This window comes from Lineus longissimus, chromosome 1, assembly GCF_910592395.1.
Source record: "Lineus longissimus chromosome 1, tnLinLong1.2, whole genome shotgun sequence".
Classification (NCBI taxonomy): domain Eukaryota; kingdom Metazoa; phylum Nemertea; class Pilidiophora; order Heteronemertea; family Lineidae; genus Lineus; species Lineus longissimus.
In genome coordinates, this window is record NC_088308.1 from 7550380 (window position 1) to 7573572 (window position 23193).

Below are 23193 nucleotides of genomic sequence, written 5' to 3' on the forward strand. Positions count from 1 at the left end.
TTGAAGACGAATCTAGACAGTTATTTCAAGGGTTTTTCGAGTGGGAAGATTTTGCAAAGGGAATCGATTCGTGGGGCCATATGCTCCGATGACTGGCATCGGAATAATAGCCGTGCTTTAGAACTGTTTTTCTGATGTTGCAAAGATGGCAAAATCTAAATTGGAACAAAAGCTGTTCGTTTTCAAAATTCAAATTTAGGACAAGGCAGTTAAGCGGCTAAGGTAGGGGCGTTGTTGGATTGGTATATCTGATTGATTCTGTATTTCATCTTTTGCTCACGTAATCATGGTGTTACTGGGCAGGCTGAGACTATTTTGTTGCCATTCAGGGCAAATGCGGTATGGGAGATTTCAACGGTCAATGTGCAACACTGAGTGGCCTCCGTGCAGTTTATGGACTCTGTTTTGATTAACTTTTAATCAAAAACTACGTTGGGACTGTGTAAATATTTTCTTGAGAGTGGTCAGTTTTTTTAGGATATAAGATAAAAAGTAGGATGACTTGAGAATCAATTTTACGATAGGCCTACATCTGAATTCTTTTGAATGACCTATTCGCATGATGTTGGCCGATCTAGATGCTGAAGGTGTGGTCAAACCTATCGAATAATTCATTGCCCACGGGTTTGCACAGGTCGATTTTGGGACAGTCTGAAAATGTAGTGCTAGTATGTATACTAGTAGTAGGTGATGGAGGTCAATGCAATTAAAGCTAAATCTTGGTTCTACAAGCATAAGACCCGCTCTCTTGACTTCCTCAACCTATTCGTGTTGAAACACGCGAGATAGATGAATATTGACTTTTCAAGAAGGAAAAAGAGTTGACCTGTTTTATAAAGAAGGCATCCATAACGTCTCTTCACATGTTACTCATAATGCCCATTTCACGTGTGGCCATTTTTTCAGGAAGTATCGCTGAACACTTTTAGCCAGAGGGCCTGTAACTGAGATCTTTAGCAAGCCACTTAAGGACATTTTTGCACTGACTAAATTAAAATTTAGAAAAAAGGATCAGTGAAGCCTTCTTGAGTTCAATACCGGTCTTCTTGACCTGAACGCAAATAACCCTTATCGTATATGGCAGGTTCTTGACCAACTTTTGTCAGGGATGAATAGTAAATCGCTTGCTCGTTCGTGAGTGTGAATACTCCAAGAGTATGGGAAATACGTTTCGAGTAAGTGATGAAGTGAATAGTATATAAACAGGAGCAAGGTTGGGGCAGTTTGCAATGTGATATCAGCATGAATTTAGACGGAGCTGTATATAGTTGCCTTTCTAGCTCCTGGTTTCGGACCCTTCGCTGGTTTGAATTCGTTTTCGGCTCAAATTTGAATGTAGCCTGGTATCTGTTGGACAATAAGGAGTGCCGAAACACGTTCAGATACGAGTAATCGGATTTCATCCTTCTTAAAATTTGTCCAGGAGAAAGGAGAGGACATGTTGACAGTGAAATCGTTGCTAGTTGTATTCTGTTGGACTGTGTTGCGGCTTGAGGACTGCAATAAACTCAAAATGGCAATGGCTGCGCATCCGTGTTGGTCGGTTGGTTGGTTTGGTAACTCAACTATATAGTCATCGGGTTTCGTCAATTTCGGATATCTATCTTAAAATACTTCAAACTTAACCGAAATGACTTGTGCGCAGTGTGCTGGTGTTGGTGATAGCTTTGATTACGAGCATGTTATGCATGACGGTGAAAAGAGAGTTAGATTCTTACTCGACCACAGAGCCAGAGGTGAGTAACAAGAACGTTTTCAGTAAACGGTCTTGCTCGACCACAGAGACAGACGTGAGTTGCAAGAACGTTTTCAGTAAACGGTCTTACTCGACCACAGAGACAGACGTGAGTTGCAAGAACGTTTTCAGTAAACGGTCTTACTCGACCACAGAGACAGACGTGAGTTGCAAGAACGTTTACAGTTTCGTTCTTACTCGACCACAGAGCCAGACGTGAGTTGCAAGAACGTTTTCAGCTGCGCTCTTACTCGACCACAGAGCCAGACGTGAGTTGCAAGAACGTTTTCAGTAAACGGTCTTACTCGACCACAGAGCCAGACGTGAGTTGCAAGAACGTTTTCAGCTGCGCTCTTACTCGACCACAGAGCCAGACGTGAGTTGCAAGAACGTTTTCAGTAAACGCTCTTACTCGACCACAGAGCCAGAGGTGAGTTACAAGAACGTTTTCAGTAAACGGTCTTACTCGACCACAGAGCCAGACGTGAGTTGCAAGAACGTTTTCAGCTGCGCTCTTACTCGACCACAGAGCCAGACGTGAGTTGCAAGAACGTTCTCAGCTGCGCTCTTACTCGACCACAGAGCCAGACGTGAGTTGCAAGAACGTTTCCAGCTGCGCTCTTACTCGACCACAGAGCCAGAGGTGAGTTGCAAGAACGTTTTCAGTTACGTTCTTCCTCCACCACAGAGCCAGATGTGAGTTGCAAGAACGTTAACAGTTTCGTTCTTACTCGACAACAAGGCCAAAGGTGGGTTGCAAGAACGTTTTCAGTAACGTTCTTAATCGAACAGAGCCAGAGGTGAGTTGCAAGAACGGTTTCAGTAACGTTGATACTCGACCACAAAGACAGAGGTGAGTCGCAACAAAGTTTTCATTCACAAACGCATAACCAGCCAGTGACTCTGCTAGGTTTTCAGCTCAATTTCGTCTTGTTGAAGCTTATTCGCATTCAATTGAAATTTTTTAGAGATCGAGCTCATTTCCGATGCTACCATTTATGGTGTTACTCTGTGAGGTGTTGATTTCAGCGGTTACATGCGAACCAATTTGCTAATAAACTGTCAGCTCGAATGCCGATATCTAAAAACAATAACAATGCTGACTGGTTGGTTTCGAATCAGGTTAATTGGATTTTAAGTGGTGGGTTGCAAAGGCATTGAACATTGAAAGCCAGCACCTCCTCGAGTTACTTCCATTGAATGTGTGAAAAATGTAGAGGTTTTCAGTTGGATCAGACGATATTATTGTTACCACTTTTGCGTTTTATATGAGTCAATAAAAAAAACGAAATTGTCATTGAGAAAAAGTACACTTCCGACATTTTTAGAACTAGCGAAAATGTTAAGCATTTTTGTATCCACAGCAGTTTTGGTGAACAGAATAGTGACCTTCATTCAATGTTGAATGTTTCAATAGTCAATCCCAATAATTAAGCGATGGGGGTCAACACATGGGGGGGGGGGGGTAGGGTACATCAAATTCATCTCCTCACAGAGCTGTTGATAGTGTTATTGAGAGTTTGAAAACTCTGATGTCACTTTGAGGCATATGTCCAGGCTTAAATTCAATAACTATGTCACGCCTACATTCTTTCAATGAAGACACACCTTATTTCCACGAAATATGAGTGTTACATTGAAAGTTTCATTACCAATGGATTCAGATGTTATCGAACAACAGAGTTGTGAGCTAAATACGTACATTGTATATGAAAAGATATTGATTGAAATGTCTCAATATTATTTGGGGCTCGTTTCAATAATGAATGCGGTATTTAAATCTCAATCACAAATCTCAACAACTAAATTTTTGTAACAATTGCATACCTAAAATCAATGGAACATATGAATGCAGAGGGTTGCTTTTGATAGTCACATTAGAAGTGGCTATTCACTCCAATGCCTAATTGGTATTTCAAAATTACAATTACAAAGGATTTGACTACTGGGCCTTTAGTTCAGCATTCAATTCACCCTGCGGCATCCTTAAATTCTTAATAACGCTTTATTAGAGCATGGATACTATTTTCGACGTGGAAACATGTGAGTATGAACAAAGTCTGACCATGCGTGGTGCCATTTTGAAAACAAAGTCTGACCATGCGTGGTGCCATTTTGAAAACAAAATTCGAAAATTTCTTTCCATTGTTTTACCGAAGTTGCCTCCGGGATGTTACTAATTGGTTAAATAGGTACATTTACTAGATGTACGTCGACTGAAGTAACGATCTTTTGTCGGCTTTAGCAAAATATCATTACCGTCATAACATTGCCCCACCCTTATTGACATGACTTTTGATGCTATTTTTCCTTGGAGAGAGGAGCCAGATCGCCAGCTACGCAATACAAATTGTACCATACCCATAAAACTTAATTGGCGCACTTGAAAATAAACACTTAAAATTTCTAGACAACTAATAGATTTTATGTTTTTTCTAATTCAGTACTTGACGCGAGACGCACATTTAACAAATAACGCTGAAGTACATGAAAATTGGCAGAATGCCTATTCAGTTGAAGTGATTTTTTTTTGTCAGTTTACCTTAATCTATCCGCTTAGAAGCCATTACCTAGAGGGCCCTAAGGACGCATTCTTACCCATGCTTAAATGACCGACCTCGGTATGAAATATTTATGTAACCTCAATAACTTGAAACAACCTTCGAAGACTGTTTATTTTATGTATCAGCCAAATTACAGCTGTGCTAGAAAAGTTAAGGATTGTGATTTAAGGTACATCATGTTGTCGAAAAAAGCGTGTTTAGGTGAATTTTACAAACAATATGTTACTTAATAGGTTCACACAGCTTCTGATTATTTTGCCGGCAACGCGTACGCAGACCTGATCGACTGTTGTTGTGTATTAAATGTAAGTAAAGCGTTTTGATACAGACACTGATCAGTAAAAAGCGCTATGATAGTGACAGTTGTGGTATATACGTACATGTAAAGCGCTTTGCCACACATACCTTGGTCAGTAAAAAGCACCTATTTCAAAGCTGTCATGATTATAGTTATGTTTATGCCATTCTTCGTCTACACATACTTATTGTATCGATGGGAAAGCCTTGAGAGACGGCATTCATAATTTTTGGTTACCCCTTCACTTGGCTTTTAACAGAGTAGCGTATTTCAGATTTCGGCCTTTCAAGAACTTTTGCCAAATTTCGATAAAAGAAAGTAAATCATGGTCGTTGTGTTAACAATAATACCCAGTTTATCCATGCGATTTCCTTCAAAAAGAGCATCGAACTGGTAGCAATAAATGCATAAAATGCGTATTTTGACCGCAGGCACAAGAATTACGCTGTGCGTCTTGTGAAATATGTTACGCTGTATCCTCCGGCTGCTTTCCTTGTGTTTGTAAAGCAAGATTTATATGCAAGAATATTCTAATGAAATAAATAGCGGTAGCCTTAATCTGTGGCCAAGCATGTGGCACTGTGGTTGAACGCGCCGGGGTGAGATTCTTCCAAGGTCAGCCTTGAATTGTCTAAACTGATAGCTAATGGTGGCTTCAATGGATTGTACATGGACTTGCGCAATTGCATGGTTTGTAGCTCGCTAGGCAGTCATCTTTTGAATACTCACTTACTTACTTAGTATGCCCTTTGCACATTTGGCAGGGTGGGCCATCGGCAACTTTGCTCTATCTTCTTCCGTTTTTGGTAGATCTAGGTTCCCGAGTTCTTCTCAAGAGAAGCCTCGCAACGTCCCTTAGCCAGCTCCATTCTCATGTGATATGTGTTGCATTGTGTTTCATTTCAAATGACTGGTGATCAGAAGTACTGTTATAGACAGTGATCATGTAGAATGTGGTTTACCACATAAATTATAGGTATCTTCTTCATTCTTTGCGTGTAATTGAGGATTACATAGAACTCTGTAATATCAACTAATGATTATAGCTTGCAAGTGCATTATGGTTAAGATCAATGTAGAATTCGAACATGCCTTAAACTAGTGATTTTGCTTGGCTTCAGTTGGGTAAGGACATGCACATGTATACAGGAGATGTCGGTGTACGACACTGTGTTGAACGTGTTTTACAGCATTTTGTTCAATGGACATTTACAATAATTTTCACTTGGATTTGGCTTGTTTATTTTTGCTTTAATTCTTTATACTCGGATGGATAACTCTGCAACGTATCGGTAAGGTACATACACATGTATTTCCTTGTGTATCCTCCAATTTCGGATCTTGCCGAAATAGAACCTTCCCCAGGTTCCCTCATACCAGATCAGAAGTTGCCTACATGTCCTCCCAATAGACAAAAGCCTTGAATTTGTGTTGCTAACCCAACTCGAGTGTCCACCATCCGAATTACTGTGCTGTTGACCAAGTTGGACACGTATTCGCATGCTTGTAGAGTTCAGGAATATTTGTTTAACCATTGACATGATTTCAGGTGTCTGGTAATTGGTACCACTATCGAATTCATGTACCTCAACATTTTCATGGTCAAAACGTTGGACAATACTTCAGTAATCCGGCAAAGATCTTTAAGTGTCTTTTGACTATAGCTGGGCTGCTAAGTTGTGTTGATAATGTAGAGAGACATCACTCAAAATTACAAGTAAAGAGTTCTTTCAGATCGACCTGATGAGACCCGCGTACAATTTAATTTTCTTGCTCCTTGCGCAGGTACACTTCGAAATATCGAACAAAAAAATATTCTACTTATGCCGGGCATATCGATTGTTTTCAAGTATTCCAAGTAACGACAATGATATTTTGAAGGGCGAACCATGCTATACGCCTACATACACGTTTCCTTACTTTTAGCAAGTCATTTCCTGAATAGTTCCGATCCTGAATAGAATGGAGAACGCGTAGATTTATTTTCCAGATATCTAAAAGGAGTATGAAATAGGCCGCTGACATCATAACACCATCAATTTCTTTCCTACTTACCGTAGTTTTTCTTATGTTGTTGTTATATTTTTCTTTGCAGACGCCATCTTGTTGGAGCCCACTGACAGGCCGTTAGAAGTCGCTCTTACCGCTGCCCGAGGCCCACGATTCGTGCTACGTCTAAAACAGGACCCTACTCAACAGAATGGACCGAAGTTCGCACGTACTTGTATCAAGCCTGATGTAATCACGGATTTCGCCTCGTCGATTAATATAGAAAACAGGAAGTCACCGCTACCAAGGGATGTGAATGCAATCGCTTTACAAAGACAGTATCGACCGTCTCTGTTCGCACAGCAAGCGTTAGCCGGAATGGCTGAGGACATTCAACCGGGGAAGGCTTTCCAGCCGCCAGTCGAGGCACGGAGGTCGACAGTCCGCAAGCAGAAGCGCCGTGATCATGCGGACGCGCCAGAGACTCGGAGCAGCATGCGCTCGACCAAGTCATCCTCATCCAAATCGTTCAGGCGCGGCTTCAGCTTGAGGCAGAAATCGGTTGAAGAGATCAAAATGAAGTCACCTACTGAGTTGTCCACTGAGGAGGCCTCGCCAGGTCTCCTGAAGATTTTTGGCGACACGATTTGTCCTGGCGCCCATTATAAAAGTGTTTTAGCAAGTGTAAATTCAACTGCCAAGGAATTGGTAAAGGAAGCTTTGGAACGTTATGGCGTTGATAAGACGAGTGCTGGAAAATATGTGCTGTGTGATGTGATAGGGAAGTTTGCGCAAGATAGTGAGAAAAGAGAGTCATCTAAATGGACTACGGAATGCTTACGAATCATAGGTGATAATGAACAACCTTTAATTCTTCAATCGTATTGGAAACCGGATGAAGGTTTCTGCAGACGATTTGAACTGCATGAAAAAGAGGAAGTGACGACATATGACGATGATACGACGACACATGGACTAAACGCGAATGCGCGGAAAATGTTGATTATGCAAACGCGACCGGAAGCGGTCCAAAATAGAAAGGAACAGTTTTTGAGGGAGTTGTCAAATTCAGAGATGCCCAAGTTTCGGTCTACACCGGACTTGTGCGGTGGGGATAAAGGATTAACGACTGCTAGGATACAAGCGGATCTGGAACGCCAAACTTGTCAGAGTGGTTTATCAGGGTCAGAATCATCCACCTATAGTGTCAAGGCTCCGCTAGAGTTCCCTTACTTTATCACGTTACGTGGTTATGACTTGGTCAACGATTTTGTGCTATATACCTTCCAGGACCAAATCACGCTAATCGGCAGTGGGTCGAATGGCGAACACAAACTAGATATTGTTCTTAGTGCGCCGGATATTTTACATCAACATTGCTGGGTTTGTCAAGACTTGGAGGACAACCCACAGCATGTGACTATCAAGCCGTTTACGGGCGCTACTGTGGGTCTGAACGGTGTACCTGTCAGTTTGAACGGGTCAACCCTCCACCCCGGGGATATCATAACCCTCGGGACCTATTACGTCTTTCTGTTTAAGGACCCTATCATCATGGCTGAGATGCCTCGGAATCTCCCCTGGCTTAGCCAACTTGGGCACCCGCAGTCCCCACAAGTGAGGCTCAAATCAGACACTGACCTTCCCTCCCCTGCTAAACCACCTACACCTTGCTCCGCGTGGAGGAAGCAGAAGCGACGGGAATACGAAAGTGACAACACGCGGTTAAAACTGAGTTATTCATTAGACCAAGAGGACTTGTTGTTGGAGCACATCATGGAGTGTATGGACAACTCCCCTACGCCATACCCTCTCTGTCCAGCCTACCTCAGTGCGATGACAGTGGAGTACGCCGCTGTGACGTATGACCAGGTCCATTTGAGGGCGCTGCTACTCAAGATGGCCACCGCAATGCAAACGAGGGTCTGGGTAAGTAAGGTCAAGGTCAAATGGTATCCATGGCAATACAAAATACCACAGATCTGTTGAATCGTTTTAAGCAAGCATTTACTTAGAAAAATACAAGCACATAGAAGAAGAGAAATGAGATGGGAAGGGGATGGATATTTTTTAGTTGCTTCGGCCACTGACATGACTGATTAAATACATGTATCCAACTAAAGCACGTAAAAATTGCAGTAATCGTTTCGTTTATGGTGATGAAATAATCTTCCCTATTTTATTACAGGCTAAAGCGAAGTTAGTGTCCGACAAACAACCAAACAGGTTAGTAGAAAACTCGTATGAGCGGGCAAAATATAATCTCGGTAATTGCAAGTGCGTGTTTTGCCAATATTTCAGTCCACTCCCTGTGGATTGATCCACATTTCGTTCTGAATTGGCCGTTCGATGAAACCTAGAAAGTAAAAAAGCAATTGAAATTTGATCGAGGTCCATTATGAGATTTCTCAGTTACATAGTTATGAGTGCCGGGAATCTGAACGATCAATATTGCTGGATGACTTTATTATGCATACGGTACTAATACATGTAAAGATATTTCTCTAAAGTTGAATAAAACGTCAATAACTTCAACGCATGGCTGTCAATCCACCACAAAACGTTCTCGCTTTCAAGGTACCAAAACGTCCTCGGGTCAAAACCATCTACAAGGCTTTAAACAATTTCGGGCTTGAGCTTGCGAAAAGCGTATCGTTCTGATTCTGAAAGAGCGTAGGCCTATGCCAGACTAGGCGGCAACGTTGTTCGTTGAAAAGATACTTCAGCTATTTCGTCCATGTGCCTGAGTAGCCCTCAAGTTCGTCATTAGAACGAACGTAAAACCACCTGTTCGTACATACTCTAAATAGAAGGCCTGCCAACGTAACAAAGTAAATGCATTACATGTAGGCCTACACGTATCAATTTTTGATTATATCTGAATACTGTAAAACGTACATACCTTTATGACTGAGTGCATTATACATGCATTTTGTATAACATACCTAAAAAAGTTTGACTTTCTTCAACAGAATATCATGTCATTTTCTAAAGATATATATCTTTATTACCAACATGTCATTAAGGGCTAGTTTGTAACCCAATTCCCAAATTGATCTGCGTCCGCTTCGTCTGAAATAACCTTGACCTTTGAAGTTTCTGATATATGTCATTTCAGACTTCGAAGATCTTCATCAGTGAAATAGAATAATCCGTTGATCGGTGACAAATTTAGTTGGCTTAAACTCGTCTTCTGACTTCGCTCCAAAACTATCCATTCAGATCACGAAAATGACCATGACCTCATCAATTTCAGACATGTTGACAAAAGCACCTACATCTACGATGTCCTCGATGACCTTGAACCCGTGATCGTCTGGCTGAACAACAGCGTGGAGTTCTACCAGTTTCTTCAAGAGCACCAGTCAGATATCCTAATGGAGGCTGAGAAAGCTCTGCCTCCAGGCACAAGGGACTCCATTGTCAATGCTGAGGATGAGTCCCTTGCCTTACTTGAAGACGTCGTCATGTATGGGTTCCAGCAAACGGTTTATTACATTACTAAGGTGGGTGTACACTTGAAGTCTGTGCGTCTTCTATCTTTCTTGGTTTCTAAGAAAATATTCGACCAGTGGCGGACTTGGACAGTGATATGGAAAAATCTTCAGGAATGGTGCATAGGCCTACACCCTATTTAAGAAAAAAAAGAGTTTTAACCTGCACAAATTATTATGATGGATGTGTTTAATACAGATGCGAACGTGTGCTTATATTAAGAGATATTGGTAACGATGTTTTTGGATGATAAGAGACCGAGAAGTCAAATAACCAATCCTCTCTGGTTCACCATCAAGCGTCTAGATGACTTTGGTGCACCCTTTTTGGTGGCCGTAAATTCGACCTCAGTGCTTTTGATTATAACCGCCGCAATGTGTGGTGCGTCAACGTGCTTCGGCCTGTTGTGTTGCATAGAAGTTGTTTTTTTCTTTTTGGCTCCGATGAGACAGCGATCTATAAATTAACAAAATCATTTGAATCTTCTGCACTTATAATTTTGCATGCACACAATTTCCCTACTTCAAATCGATGTATCATATACATTTTAAGTGCTAAAGTTGATAAGTATTAAAAAAGACAACAGCTTAATATTTCGTTACATATTACATGTCAACGAAAAATGGATTACAGGGTTATTTTAGAGGGAAAATATGTTTCCGTAAAAGATGGAACTTTTTCAGATTCTAACCAAAACGTCCTCTCGAGGCAGCGATGTAAGTAAAACTTGCTATCATCAAAGCTTTGTGATTCTTTTGGCATAAAGGAAGTTCGCTTTTGGCAGTTTTGCTAAATGTAAACTGCACTCTGGCTTACTTAATCTTATCAACTATTAAGCTGTTTAACTGATTTTTCATTTGGTATAAAATGTCTTGGTATGAAATAGGGTCTGTCCCTTCGAACGCCTGCTATCTTTCTGTACCTCCGAAACATGCTTGTCTAAAGAAAATGGCTTCGTTGAAATCTACCACCAAAATCTATCTTCAAATAATGGTAGGCCCTATTTGGTAATTTGAAAAAAAAATCAGGACCGTTACAATTGGATATTTTGTGCTGTCTATGTAAAAATTATGCTAAGAAATTTGTTCCAGGTAGTTGGTGATCTAGGATCTTGACAATTACCTAAAAATTGGGATTTCTTCATGGTCATCCGTTTTCCCAAAATCCAAATGCCCGCGCAAGAGTGGCTGATTTTGACATAATCAAAAGAACTAGTGCGGGGTTGAAACTTGCCCTGTATTATTCTATGAGTGTATCCGCGCAGCCCGAGATGTCAGTTGTCTACCCACGATTTCCAAAAGCCCAGTCCTCCCTTTTTCTGAAGACTGAAACAAAATCATAACGTATCCAATTCAACAGCAAACCCAACCTTTCCATCTTTGCTCACTGCAGGCGTTGTACCTAAGCCTTCCCGCAGTATTAGAATGCAACCCCTTCGCGGATGGCGACTCAGTACAGGAGGATCAACCAAAACCCGCAGGGACCATCCAGAGTATGGTGAACACCTTCCAGGCAGCTCTGGAGATCCTTGAACGGCTCAAGGTGCACAAGGAACTCATACACAGCCTCTTTTCGTACCTATTCTTCTTCGTCAACACGTCACTGTTCAACTCACTCATGGAGAAAGGTGAGTATTACACGTAAGATGAATTTGAACCGAAAATATGAGAAAGTTCGCGTAAGGATCTCCTGATTTTCGGTAACTCTGCCAGTCTAAAATTCATCAATATCTCCGACAATAATGACGAAGAACGTGTGCACCGATGATCCACGTCAATGCACGTACCGTTCTCCTTCTCCATACATGTTCTCTTCCACTTGCTCATCAGGTAGACGCAAAGGCGCCAGGCATAACCTGTTGAAACTTAAATGGCAGGCCTTCTGATAATAATTTACGGTGACTGCAGGACAGATTTCATATTTCACCCAAGTAATCTTCTTTAAATGCCCATTCGTTCAACTTGTGGCGGTGGGGAGTTATATGTTCATGAGTGGTATGAGATATGCGCAATCTGTGCTGAGGTGAAAAAAAACATATTCATTGAGAGCATTCCTCTTTTACTTTATCACAGATGTTGGTCACAAGTACTACAAGTGGTCCAAAGGAGTTCAGATCCGCGGTAACATGGATGCCATCGATGGCTGGGCATCAGAGCATGGCATGCAGGAGGTGGCTGACAAATACTTAGGAAAGATAGACAGCCTGGCAAACCTGCTGGCTACTCCAAGGGTCCAACTCCAACAGGTGGGTGGACAAACGCTCGATCTGCTTACAGGATTCTTTAGAGTGTGCACCTACTTTTCTTTGATAACCAGTCTTCATCATCTGATCATTGAGGCACAAGCTGCTTTCTCGCCAGGCGGCTGGCATTAAAAATAAGTGTTTGGAAGTGAAGAGTGTCTCATAAGCTGTATCTGGCCGGCCCTTTCATTAAGGGCGTCACTATGATAAAAAAGTCTTCTTTCTGCCAGTTTAGTGACCAAAATGCGGCAAGTTCCAACGTTCATTGGTATTTTACGTTTCTCGCCGTACTGCGAACAATGGAAATTTGAAATACATTCATTGGTAAATAAACCGGGTTACGCTGTTTTAATCATTGTATTCCTTGATTACAGGCTGAATGGCACACGATACGAAGGGACTTCCCATCACTGAACAAGGCTCAACTGCACAAGGTCCTCTCAGAATATAAGTTAGGCAATGAAGCAGTTCGACCAAAGGGCTGGTTCCCACCCCCGGAAGATATTGATGATGCCCTCAGACTTGGTGATTTACCGGAGAGTTTCAATAATCATCCGCCACTGCACATACCATCTGAAGGTAAGAGTAAAGTTAAGCTAAGTAAGAGTAAGAGTAAAGCAAGAGTAAGGTCAAGCTCAGTGAAATTAAGAGTAAGGGAGAGTGAAACCAGAGTCTTTCGCTGGTGAAACTAAGAGTGAAAATAAATGTTGTGCCTTTCACAGCATAAGATAAGGAGGTGCTTGTTGTGAATCTGTCAGGAGATTCAAGTTGATGAGGTGTGAATACTGAACTTTACCTGCGCATAGCAGTCCAGAGACCCTTAGTACATGTACCTCATAGTGTAAAAGCATATGATAGAATCCTTTGTCCCCGAAACTATATCCTCTGGACAGAATTTCCTACCTATTCTTTATCAATCATACCAAGGCATATTGGTCGTATTATTTGACATTCCACCTTTCTCTACTCCAGGTTTTAAAATGGATCTTCATGGTGAAATAGAGGACCAGAGTTTCCATGATATCATCCACGAAATCAGGTCACTGCTGGGAGAAAAAGATGGTAAGCATTGATAGGATTAAAATTGCAATAACAATATCATTAACCATTCATGTAGTTCCCAATATACTCTACCCATGGATTTAAGACGTCAGTCATGTCAGTGTCGTGTCATAATTAAGATCATGCATTTTGTTACCATCTCATGTCAGTTATCAACCCAAAAATAGGCCGTCTACCTTTCAGTACCTGTGACTGATCAACTGCCTTTAAGTTCAAATCATAATGCCCTGTGTTGTAGAAAGGACAAACTTTATGAAGTATACACTGATCTCTTAAGTCCGTGGTTAGAGTATATATAACAACCTATAGGTAGGCTCCTGGTAGTTTGTTTCAATGATACCTCACGTACATCCACAAACTAACACGTCACCTCTCCTCAAATTTACCCTACTAATTCGTCATTACGTCCTAACTTTTGTAAACATAACCTTTGTTGTATTCCACATCCTCAGTTAACCTAAAGCAATTTGTTGTGAAAACAACTTAATTGGGCGATGTTTGATTAACCACAAACTTGTGTGCGTGTGTGTGTGTTCATTTTTAAAGATTTACCATGAAAAAAATCAGCTTTTATGAGCTGGTGAACGAGATGCAGATGAACCTATCCTCTCCTTCGGTTCTCACTCCTCAGCGAAGTCGAAAAGGGCTGAGCATTGTTTGTCTTTCATGTCTTACAGATAACTCACTTAACCAAACCAAACTTGGCGAATTCATCTCGGAGACGCATGACGATTATAAAAATCCACCACATCGCGATGGCTTGGGATATATAAACCTGGCGGCGAATGAACGAACAATAAACATTCGCATGTGACTCTCGTTACACTCCGTGGAACTAACAGTAACTTTCAAATCTGAGTGTTGTGCATTTTTATGACTTTATTCTAGACTAACAAAAGGGTGTCGGATCGAGGATATGCCTGATATGTTTCTCTTCCTGTGTTGCAGATGATGTTGATAGTGGTTTGAGCGTGAGTCACACCATGCCACAGTCCCCTAACACCCCGCGGCAACCGAGCTATGACACTCAGTCGGAGGATGAGGTCACACGGGACTCTTTCGCACCACATGACCAACGGAATACTAGCAAACCCGTTGGGAAACATGGATTAAAACCACTTAGGATTCCGCCACCAGCACGCATGTTCACAACAGGCTATAGAACGAATTCATTTAGGGCAGCCACAACTGACAAAATGGCGGAGAAGGATTCGAAGGTCGATCAAAGTCACAGGAAACGACTTGAAGATTCTGGGTATAAGGAGGATTTCATCTCCGAGGAACCGGCCCAACATTGTCCACCTTACGGATACGAGCCAAAGTGTAATGAGGATGATCTTGTTGGAAATAACAGTGTGCGCGCAGAGGTAGACGCAGAACCACGGCTTACGTCATCATTTCGAAAAAATAGGGAGAAATCTGATAGTAAAGAACAGAATGCACATAATGTCATATCTATGAACAATTGGAGTTTAGGTAAGGCAAGTGGTGCAGCCCAAGCTCCAAGACATCGTACACAGGCTCCAGCTGAAAATGGTGATACTAGTACGACAGGTATCAGATGTGTGCGCGCCGCAATTACCCGACCTAAGGTTCCTCCACCCCCACCGATAATACCTCCGAAGCCTTACAAGAAACGCCAGCCATCACCAGAAGCTAGTTCTAGCCGAAAGTCCTGGCCGCAACCGAGGAATGATACGGTTGTGGACGTGGGCGTGAGCCTGGAGAGGCCGGATAAAGTGAACCGCGCAACTGGCACAGATGCGGTACGGCCTAAACGGGATAAAGAGCAGCACGGTTATTCTAGTCAAAGAGAAGGTTCAGGTCGTAAGATCCCGGATGTGGCATTGCGAAATCCGTCCGTGGAGAGAAGAAAAGATAACGGAACATCTAGAGACTTGTCTCGAGAGAGGCGCGAGAAACGGTTTTCGGCTCCAGTGGGTGGGGTACATTCTGACCTCCAGGAAGGTAGGGACGGGTCGACGCAAAGGCATTTAGAACCAGTAATACACGAAGAGGTAGCACCCTCGCAAATGTCACCATTTTTATCAAAGAGGCTCAGGGCGAAAGCAGTGGTAACCATTCAGGGTAATTCAGATCGTGATGATACAAACAATGTTAATGGTGCCACGGATATGTCACCAGATCGCTCAGAACCGTACGGATATTCCCGAAGCGAACTCCAAGAAAAATCTCGCGTAATCGCAAGTAGTCAGTTCAAACGTGATGCGTTATCAGACATTCCACCGAAAATCCCACCAAAGGACCCTTCTATTGAAAGGCCATTACTGCCCTCTAAAGTTGACCAATCAGAGGATGATGTACCTCCCGCTCTTCCACCAAGAACCAATCACATCGGCGGCTCTTACATCGATATCAAACCAATCTCGCCTCCACAGAAAAGAACTAATCCGCCGAATCCTCTCGTGGGAAATGTCGCCGCAAAACGCAACCTCTTCTCAGACCCAGACACTACGAACTCTGCACCACCAAGGCCATTATCTTTTAGCGGTGGATATGGGAATGGCTACCAACCACGAAGTCCAGAACGAGAACGGAATGCCGGAGATAGGCCATCGAGAGTTGACATGCCGAGAAACCGAGAGAAGACAATCGATAATCAGTCGTCACCTATCAGGATCGAACCCGTGACGACGCGTCGAACCAGTGATACAAAAAGTCGGCCGTATTCCTACCCTGTCAAATGGGATAAGGACGGGATAGAAGACTCACTGCGGAGCCCGGAGAGACCACGAAAAGTGGGGTTCGTAGACATCACTGCAGGCAGACAGCGTCCGGGTGAAGATCACACAGCCTACGTAGACGTGAACAAAGAAGACGGTGGACAGCCGAACGGCCTGCGAGTGCTGCCGGTAACGACGGAGTCACCAACATTAGGTAAGTGCGTTACAGTACTTCAAAGCAATGTATTTTGGACTTCTCTCCATCCTTCAGAATGCCTTTAGTGTCGTCTTGTAAGCATTCCAATATCTGATTATGCTGCGGTCGTTTCAGAAGAGCAAGGTATCTCTGCCGACATGATAACACTGAACGAGAGCAATGACGATGACGCAGTGTTCGTGGTGGACCTGGAGCGCGGTGACCGGGGGATAGGACTTGGACTCATTGATGGATTGGTAAGTGTTGATTAATTTCCTTTCGACTTCCACTGCACTGATGAAACTTCAGCCAGCTCGACTTCATATTCAGTACATATTCTCGCGTTCGTGGTAATCGGCTTCAGTTTGCTATTGCGAGTCCATCTAATTAGGCAAATACAAAAGAAAAACTCACAACGCTGCATGCGGTGATACGTGATGATGATCAGCGCCGACGATTCGGATGTTACTTTCGATGGTTATCTTTTCCTCTCTCACCTTTACGTTGCCTTGTTCCAGTTTACACCCCTACGCAAGGCGGGCATCTACGTGCGGACTATCGTGCCGAATGGGAATGCGGAGAAAGATGGACGGCTGAGGCTTGGTGACCGCATACTTGCCGTCAATGGGACTAGCGTGGTCGGAGCTGATTATAACAGGTAACATAATCAACTAACCTCTTATATTCGGATAATAGAATATTGATATTTTGGCATTGGGGGCGACAAGTTTTATATTTGAGTTGGCTTTCGAGGAAGTCCTATCGAATGGCGCCATTTTTGTATGGCTATACAAAGGGGGCAGTCAAATAGTGCACTCAATCTTTTCCATCCTAAAGATAGCAAAGAATTCGGCCAATGCTCTTCCTCATGTCGGTATGCCTGTGACGCTTGTCCACAGTGATCGGATCTACATGTACATGTATATGTAGGCCTGCATCCAACACCTTTTACGAAATTTTAATTTTAATATGTGACTAAATTGTTTATCTTTTCAGTGCTATGCACGTGATCAAAGGCGCTGGCGCTAATTTGCGATTTCTGGTGGCCAAAAGTGATATTGCAACGGCAGTCAAGTTATCCGCATCCAGTTGCTAGGATACGATGGGATGGACTGTCTAGCGGGTCCTGTGGACATGATGGATGGTCCTGTACAATGGAGATAGCTTACAAACACGAATATATTTCATCTATGGCCTGTTATTCGAACTTAACGACTGAACCAAGAAGTTTATGTCATAATTCGTGTTGTTTTTGAATGTCACGATCGGGGGCGTGGTCTGGTCGAAAACTCGCATTTGTTTGAGTTAATTTTTTCGGGTATACTGTGTACACTCAATTGATGTTGATTTGTTTCGCTTTCGATATCATATCAGAAGGTGGTGTTACGTCATCGCCGTCTGACTGGAATTGAAAACATGTTAAAAATAGTAAACAATTTATTTTGGTTTGTAAATAAGGAGGACAAATTTTGGCGGAGAGCGTTATATTATTCAGTGAAATAAGTAGAGGAAGAGTATTTATCTGTCGGGTTATATTTCGGAAACCTCTCATTCCACGAACACTAAATTACCAATTGGGACCATATAGTATTGGCCGGGTCTATTTGGCAAGCCGCTCGCCGAACAGGCATCTTTTTTTGTCCTGTTTGGAGAGCCGCTTGCCAAACAGCACTAAAAAGCCACCCTGTTCGGCCAGCCGAGCTTGCCAAACGGGTAAAAAATCTACCCTGTTTGGCGAGCTGGAAACTTTACTTTAATATTAATGAGTTCGGCTCTCCATTCAGGACAAGAAAAAGTCGCTGTTTGGTAAGCCGGTGTAATGTTTTTGAGTGTTTCTGTTTTTGAGTGTTTCCCCTCATTGTTTGGGAACGCTCAAAAATAGATTGACAAGTTTTTCTGTGTATCCCCCCTATTGAAAAGTCGTGGTCTCTCTAGCTGCCTATTGTTTGGAAACACTGACACATGGGGAACAACCACAGATGTTACACCGGGCTTGCCAAGTAGTCACTTCCTATAGGTATTAGCAGCAAATTTGGAATCGGGATGTTGTTTTTCTTTTCCCGATTGTTACTGAGCCGTTTATTTACTGCTATCTGTATGTCCAAAGGATAGGATCGACAAGAAGACACGGCAAAGGCTATGGATGCGAAATCAGACATGTCAAGTAGCTTTTGTCGGGTGCATGTACATGCTGATATTTGCTACAATATATGAATGCATTAGAATTCAGGATTTTCTCGATGAACAGGCATCTTTGTTTTTTATTTTCTTTATTACGGGTATGACAGTTATGTAGCTTCTTTTACAAAGAAAAATGTATTAAATAGAAATTTTCGAATCTCAAGGCTGAAATATGAATTCAGCAGTTTCATATGTTGGTTTTCATTATTTACGCTGTGCTGTTGCTTCTTGTATTTCGTTTCGTTTTGTCAAAGTGGCTCACCATTGTTGTGAGTCTGGTAACTTAAAATCGTGTCCATTTGTTAGTTTGGTAAAAATAGGCCTATGCTTTAATGGCACACTTGTTGTGACTGAGGCTTCGTTGTAATCCGTTGACAGAATCAGTTCTTGCTGCGACGGGGAATAATATCAGTATGCATACAGTTTATTTACGGAGAATGTTGGAAATCGGCGATGGCACGTCCTTGCGATGAAAAATCGCAAATCTGCAATGTGCTATAAAACCTTGATAAATCGCGTAGTGCGTGTTGGGAACCGACAAGTTACGCTATAAAAATTCACATTATAAAAAAAGAACATATTTAATATTCACAATCAGCCCATTATTTATTTATGTAAATAAATGATATTATGACATAATATCTGCTCTTTTTTGTTACTGAACATATTTTCTTATGTACGTCTAGCTTGATGTCGGCCGGGGAATCTGTTAACCAACTTCCCTAGCCTCTGCTATACGCTTCCGGATTACCAAGTTGGCCTGCCCTGGGCTTCCTCAAGGAGAGTACTGGAAGTGCGTCACAGCGGTTTTTAAACAGCGATTCGTGAAAATTCGTCTATTAAGTTACGCGCTATGTGCTCTCTTTAAATGATGCCTTTGAAGAAGTCCAATCCAGCCACTTATTTTTATAACGTCATAGAGCTTAGGCCTCGTGAATACAAAGGAGTTCATCCAGAACAATATAGTGGTCAGGGCCTAGCCATTTAAGCCGCTATTGTACATTTTGCCGCTTATGTAATTGACGACTCTGTCAAAATGACGTTGATTAGTGAAAACAAGTCCAGAACAAGCTGATAACAATGTCATGTGCAAGAACAGCATCACCTGTTGTTTGTCATCATGCTGATAGACAAATGATAGAGATACCAAAGACAGACCCAGCCTGACAACTGAAACAACTCCTGTACCTCTAACACCGAAACCTTAAGCAGCTCATCCGAAGCGGAGCACTTCGGACATCAGGAGCTTACTGCCCTGGTAAACTTATATCTCACAGTCCCCGTTAAGCAGGGACTGCCGGACCATTGAAACAACTAGAGTACGTCAAGTAGCTCGTGTACCCCCGGTGTAAAAGGAATGGACGTCCTAGGAATGCAGGACCCCATACAATAGCTGTGTATTGTCAACGAATGTGGTTAATGGTTTGGTAAGGGTTAGCTACATAAGCTTCAACAAAGGCGACTCTATTCGCTTTAACAAAAGGACCGGACTTAGATTCCGGAGGGACTTGCATTTCTTTTACACCGGGATGCCACTGCTGCAGCTCAAGACCCTTGGTTCCTTCAGAAGAGCTATCTTCGTGCTACAAACGGTTGAGACCGTTTCAAGGTTGTGACTGTCCTCTTGTAGTGACTATCACATAAGCCTCCTTGTTGAGACAACTGAAGAGTTGTTCCGATTGTGACTGTCCGATGAGTCTCGATAGGAGACATGAAACAGACCTGTCAGAAGAGGCGCTTGGAAGGACTGGACTTGCTATGTGCACTCGAAGTACGAGCTATAAATGTAGGTACCGCATGTACAGGACGAAGCTTGTGTACCTGGAATACTAGCAGCACCCCTCCGCAAATGGTAGATCGTCTATCTTGCTGAACACTTGAAGACAGGTCCATCCCGATCATTCCGATTGCGACAGACGTTTGAAACCGTCTCAAGGTTGTGACTGTACCCTTGTATTGAATATTATCAAGAACGCATTACTTCAAATCCTTGTTGAGGTGTGACCGTGTCCTTTGGTTGTGACCATCGCCTTAGAAGCGCTTGCAAGGATACTCAAAACAGGCCAACCCTGGTCATTGAGACACAACTCAAGTAGCGTACCTAAATTACCAGGTACAAGGCGAAGCTTATGTGCCTGGGACAATTTTACGCAGGACCGTTCTGCATTTGGCGAAGTACCTAAAACAGGTCGCATGTCGCTCTGAGCTTGACAGGTTGAGACAGACTGGTTGTTCATTTCACCATTGTCTGCCTTTTGTAAAATCGGAGCATATCAATTTCTTCTATTATGTCCTGGTGTCATTTTAGGCTCATCTTCTGCGCGACATGCGACTCATTTTGTCGTGGTGGGTCACCTATTTGTTATTGTACACTTGAAGACAGGTCAAACCTGACCACTGATACTACTACATACATGAACCTGAAGAAAGTAACCAGTGTCACTCCGGGATGTACCCGACATATTGGGTGATATGAATAAAGACTAGCAAATGCTTTTACTCCGGTTTTGTACAGAAAGGCCTTGTGTAAATGTACACGGAGATTTAGATAAAAGCATTTGCTAGTCTTTATTCATATCACCCAATAGCACCTGGGACTATGCCAGGAACCTTCCTTCCTTCAGAACTAAATCAATATTTGTGGGACAGATGGTTGAGACCGTCCTAATGTTGTCTTGTACGGGCTATCACAAAAGACCCGGGCGTCCTTGTTGAGACAAATGAGGAGTTGTCTCGATTGTGGCTGTCCTATAATGTCTCGATAGGAAACATGAAACAGATCTGCAAGGGATGCGCTTTGAAGGACTGTGCTTGCGGTTCACTCGGAGATAGACCAAACCTGCCCAACTGACGTCTCGGGTAGTCTGCCTGAATCACTAGGTACCCCAAGAAGCTTATATATACCTAGTTCAATTGACCATTCTGCAAATGGTGGAGCGTCTATCTTGATGTACGCTTTGAGACAGGCCCGACTTGACCATCGAGGCAACTATGTTTACCTAAATTGAGTATATCTGGGACAACATCACAAGACACATTCTTCTTTTGGAAGAGAGTTATCTTCGTGGTGTTTCTTCAAGGTTGTGACAGACGATTGAAGCCAATATCACAACACCCGTTCGTCTTTTGGTGGATCGAGCTTTGTAATGTCTCCTCAAGATTGTGAAAGACGCCTGAGACCGTCACAGGGATGTGCGAACTGCGCAGGCCTTTCAGACAGGCCCAGCAGGACCTCTGAACAACTCTTACGAACACTTCAAGTAGTTTGTGTACCACCGAGATGTCGCTGATGCAGCTGATGAAGCTTGGAAAATGCCAGGACCCTTCCTTCCTTCCTTCAGACCTAGATCAATCTTTGTGGGCCAGACGGTTGAGACCGTCCTAAAGTTGTGACTGTCCTCTTGTAGTGACTATCACAAAAGACTCGGGCCTCCTTGTTGAGACAACTGAGGAGTTGTCTCGATTGTGACTGTCCTATGTATCTCGATAGGAAACATGGAACAGGCATGCAAGGGGAAGCGCTTGGAAGGACTGTGCTTGCAGTAAACTCAAAGACAGACCAAACCTCAAAGTCCCTCATGTACCTGGCGATTATTGTGGACCAGGGATAATATCAGCACCCTCTGTATTTGGTGAAGCACCTCTGTTATTGTACTCCTGAAGACAGATTCTACCTGACCGGTGTGCACCTCAATTAAGTAGCTCGTCGTTTAACTCTGGGATGTACCTTACATAGCCATTCATACCTCGGACAATATCACAAGACCCTTCCTTCTCTTGGTAAATCGAGCTTTGTGGCGTCTCCTCAAGATTGTGACAGACGCTTGAGACCGTCGTAAGCTTGTGGCTGTCCCCCAGTATTGGCTTTTGAAGAATACCCTAGAGTCCTTCTGGATTAAAGTGAATAGTAGTCCCGGTTGTGACTCTCCTGTGATTGTGATCATAGTCACGAGTCCCGATTGAAGATATAAGACAGGACTGACAGGAGATGCGTTTGAAAGGACGGTGGTTAATACTATACGCTTGAAGACAGGCCCAACCTGTCTATTGAGAAAGCTCAAGTACGACAGCTAAAAGTACCTGACGTACCTCATGTACATGTACCTATGACAATATAAAGACCCTTTCTACCTTTGAATGAGCGTCTATCGTGCTGTAGACTCGAAGACCGGCTTACCTAACCATTGAGACAACTACATGTATGTGCCTCAATTGAGTTGCTTGTGTAGCTCTGCAATCTAGCTATGTGGTGTCCCCTCAAGGCTGTGACATACGAGACTGTCTCATGTTTATAACTGTCCCACGGTAGTGTTTATTACATTATAGCCTGGACTCGTTGTCGAGATAGAGGATGAATTCCCTAAGGTTTTGACCATAGCCTTATTTCACGAGTCTCGAGACACAAAACAGACCTGTAGAGAGAGGCGCTTGAAGGGACGTACACTTGAATACAAGCCCAACTTGACCACTGAGACAACAATCTACCTCATTTAAGTAGCTCGTGTAACTCTATATGTACCTGACACCTCACTTTCCTGTGAAAATATCACTGGACTCCTTTGTGGACAAACGAACTTCGTGTTTGTGACAGACGATGAGACCATACCGAGGTTGTGACTGTCCTCTGGTAGTGACTATTGTAGAAAAGTCCAGCCTCCCTTTGGGAGAATAATCCCGCTTTTGTCTTCTACGGTTGTGTGACAATCGCCTCAGTTAACGACTTTCGATTCGAAACCTTGAACACCCC

At 42.8% G+C, this 23193-nt stretch overlaps 1 protein-coding gene across 2 annotated transcripts in view; it reads left to right on the plus strand.

The window, feature by feature from the left end:
- Positions 1-18044, plus strand: part of LOC135487511 (ras-associating and dilute domain-containing protein-like) — a 33417-nt gene extending 15373 nt beyond the window's left edge. The window contains exons 2-13 of one of the 2 annotated variants that reach the window (XM_064771262.1): positions 6693-8515; positions 8775-8812; positions 9843-10092; positions 10765-10797; positions 11474-11708; positions 12154-12326; positions 12698-12902; positions 13296-13385; positions 14334-16283; positions 16401-16522; positions 16784-16923; positions 17262-18044. In XM_064771262.1, the coding sequence (XP_064627332.1) occupies positions 6965-8515; positions 8775-8812; positions 9843-10092; positions 10765-10797; positions 11474-11708; positions 12154-12326; positions 12698-12902; positions 13296-13385; positions 14334-16283; positions 16401-16522; positions 16784-16923; positions 17262-17361 (4887 nt within the window). In that variant the 5' untranslated portion in view covers positions 6693-6964 and the 3' untranslated portion in view covers positions 17362-18044. The remainder of the gene's footprint in view (positions 1-6692; positions 8516-8774; positions 8813-9842; positions 10093-10764; positions 10798-11473; positions 11709-12153; positions 12327-12697; positions 12903-13295; positions 13386-14333; positions 16284-16400; positions 16523-16783; positions 16924-17261) is intronic. The other variant, XM_064771272.1, reaches the window with a different exon arrangement.
- Positions 18045-23193: the final 5149 nt, after the last annotated feature.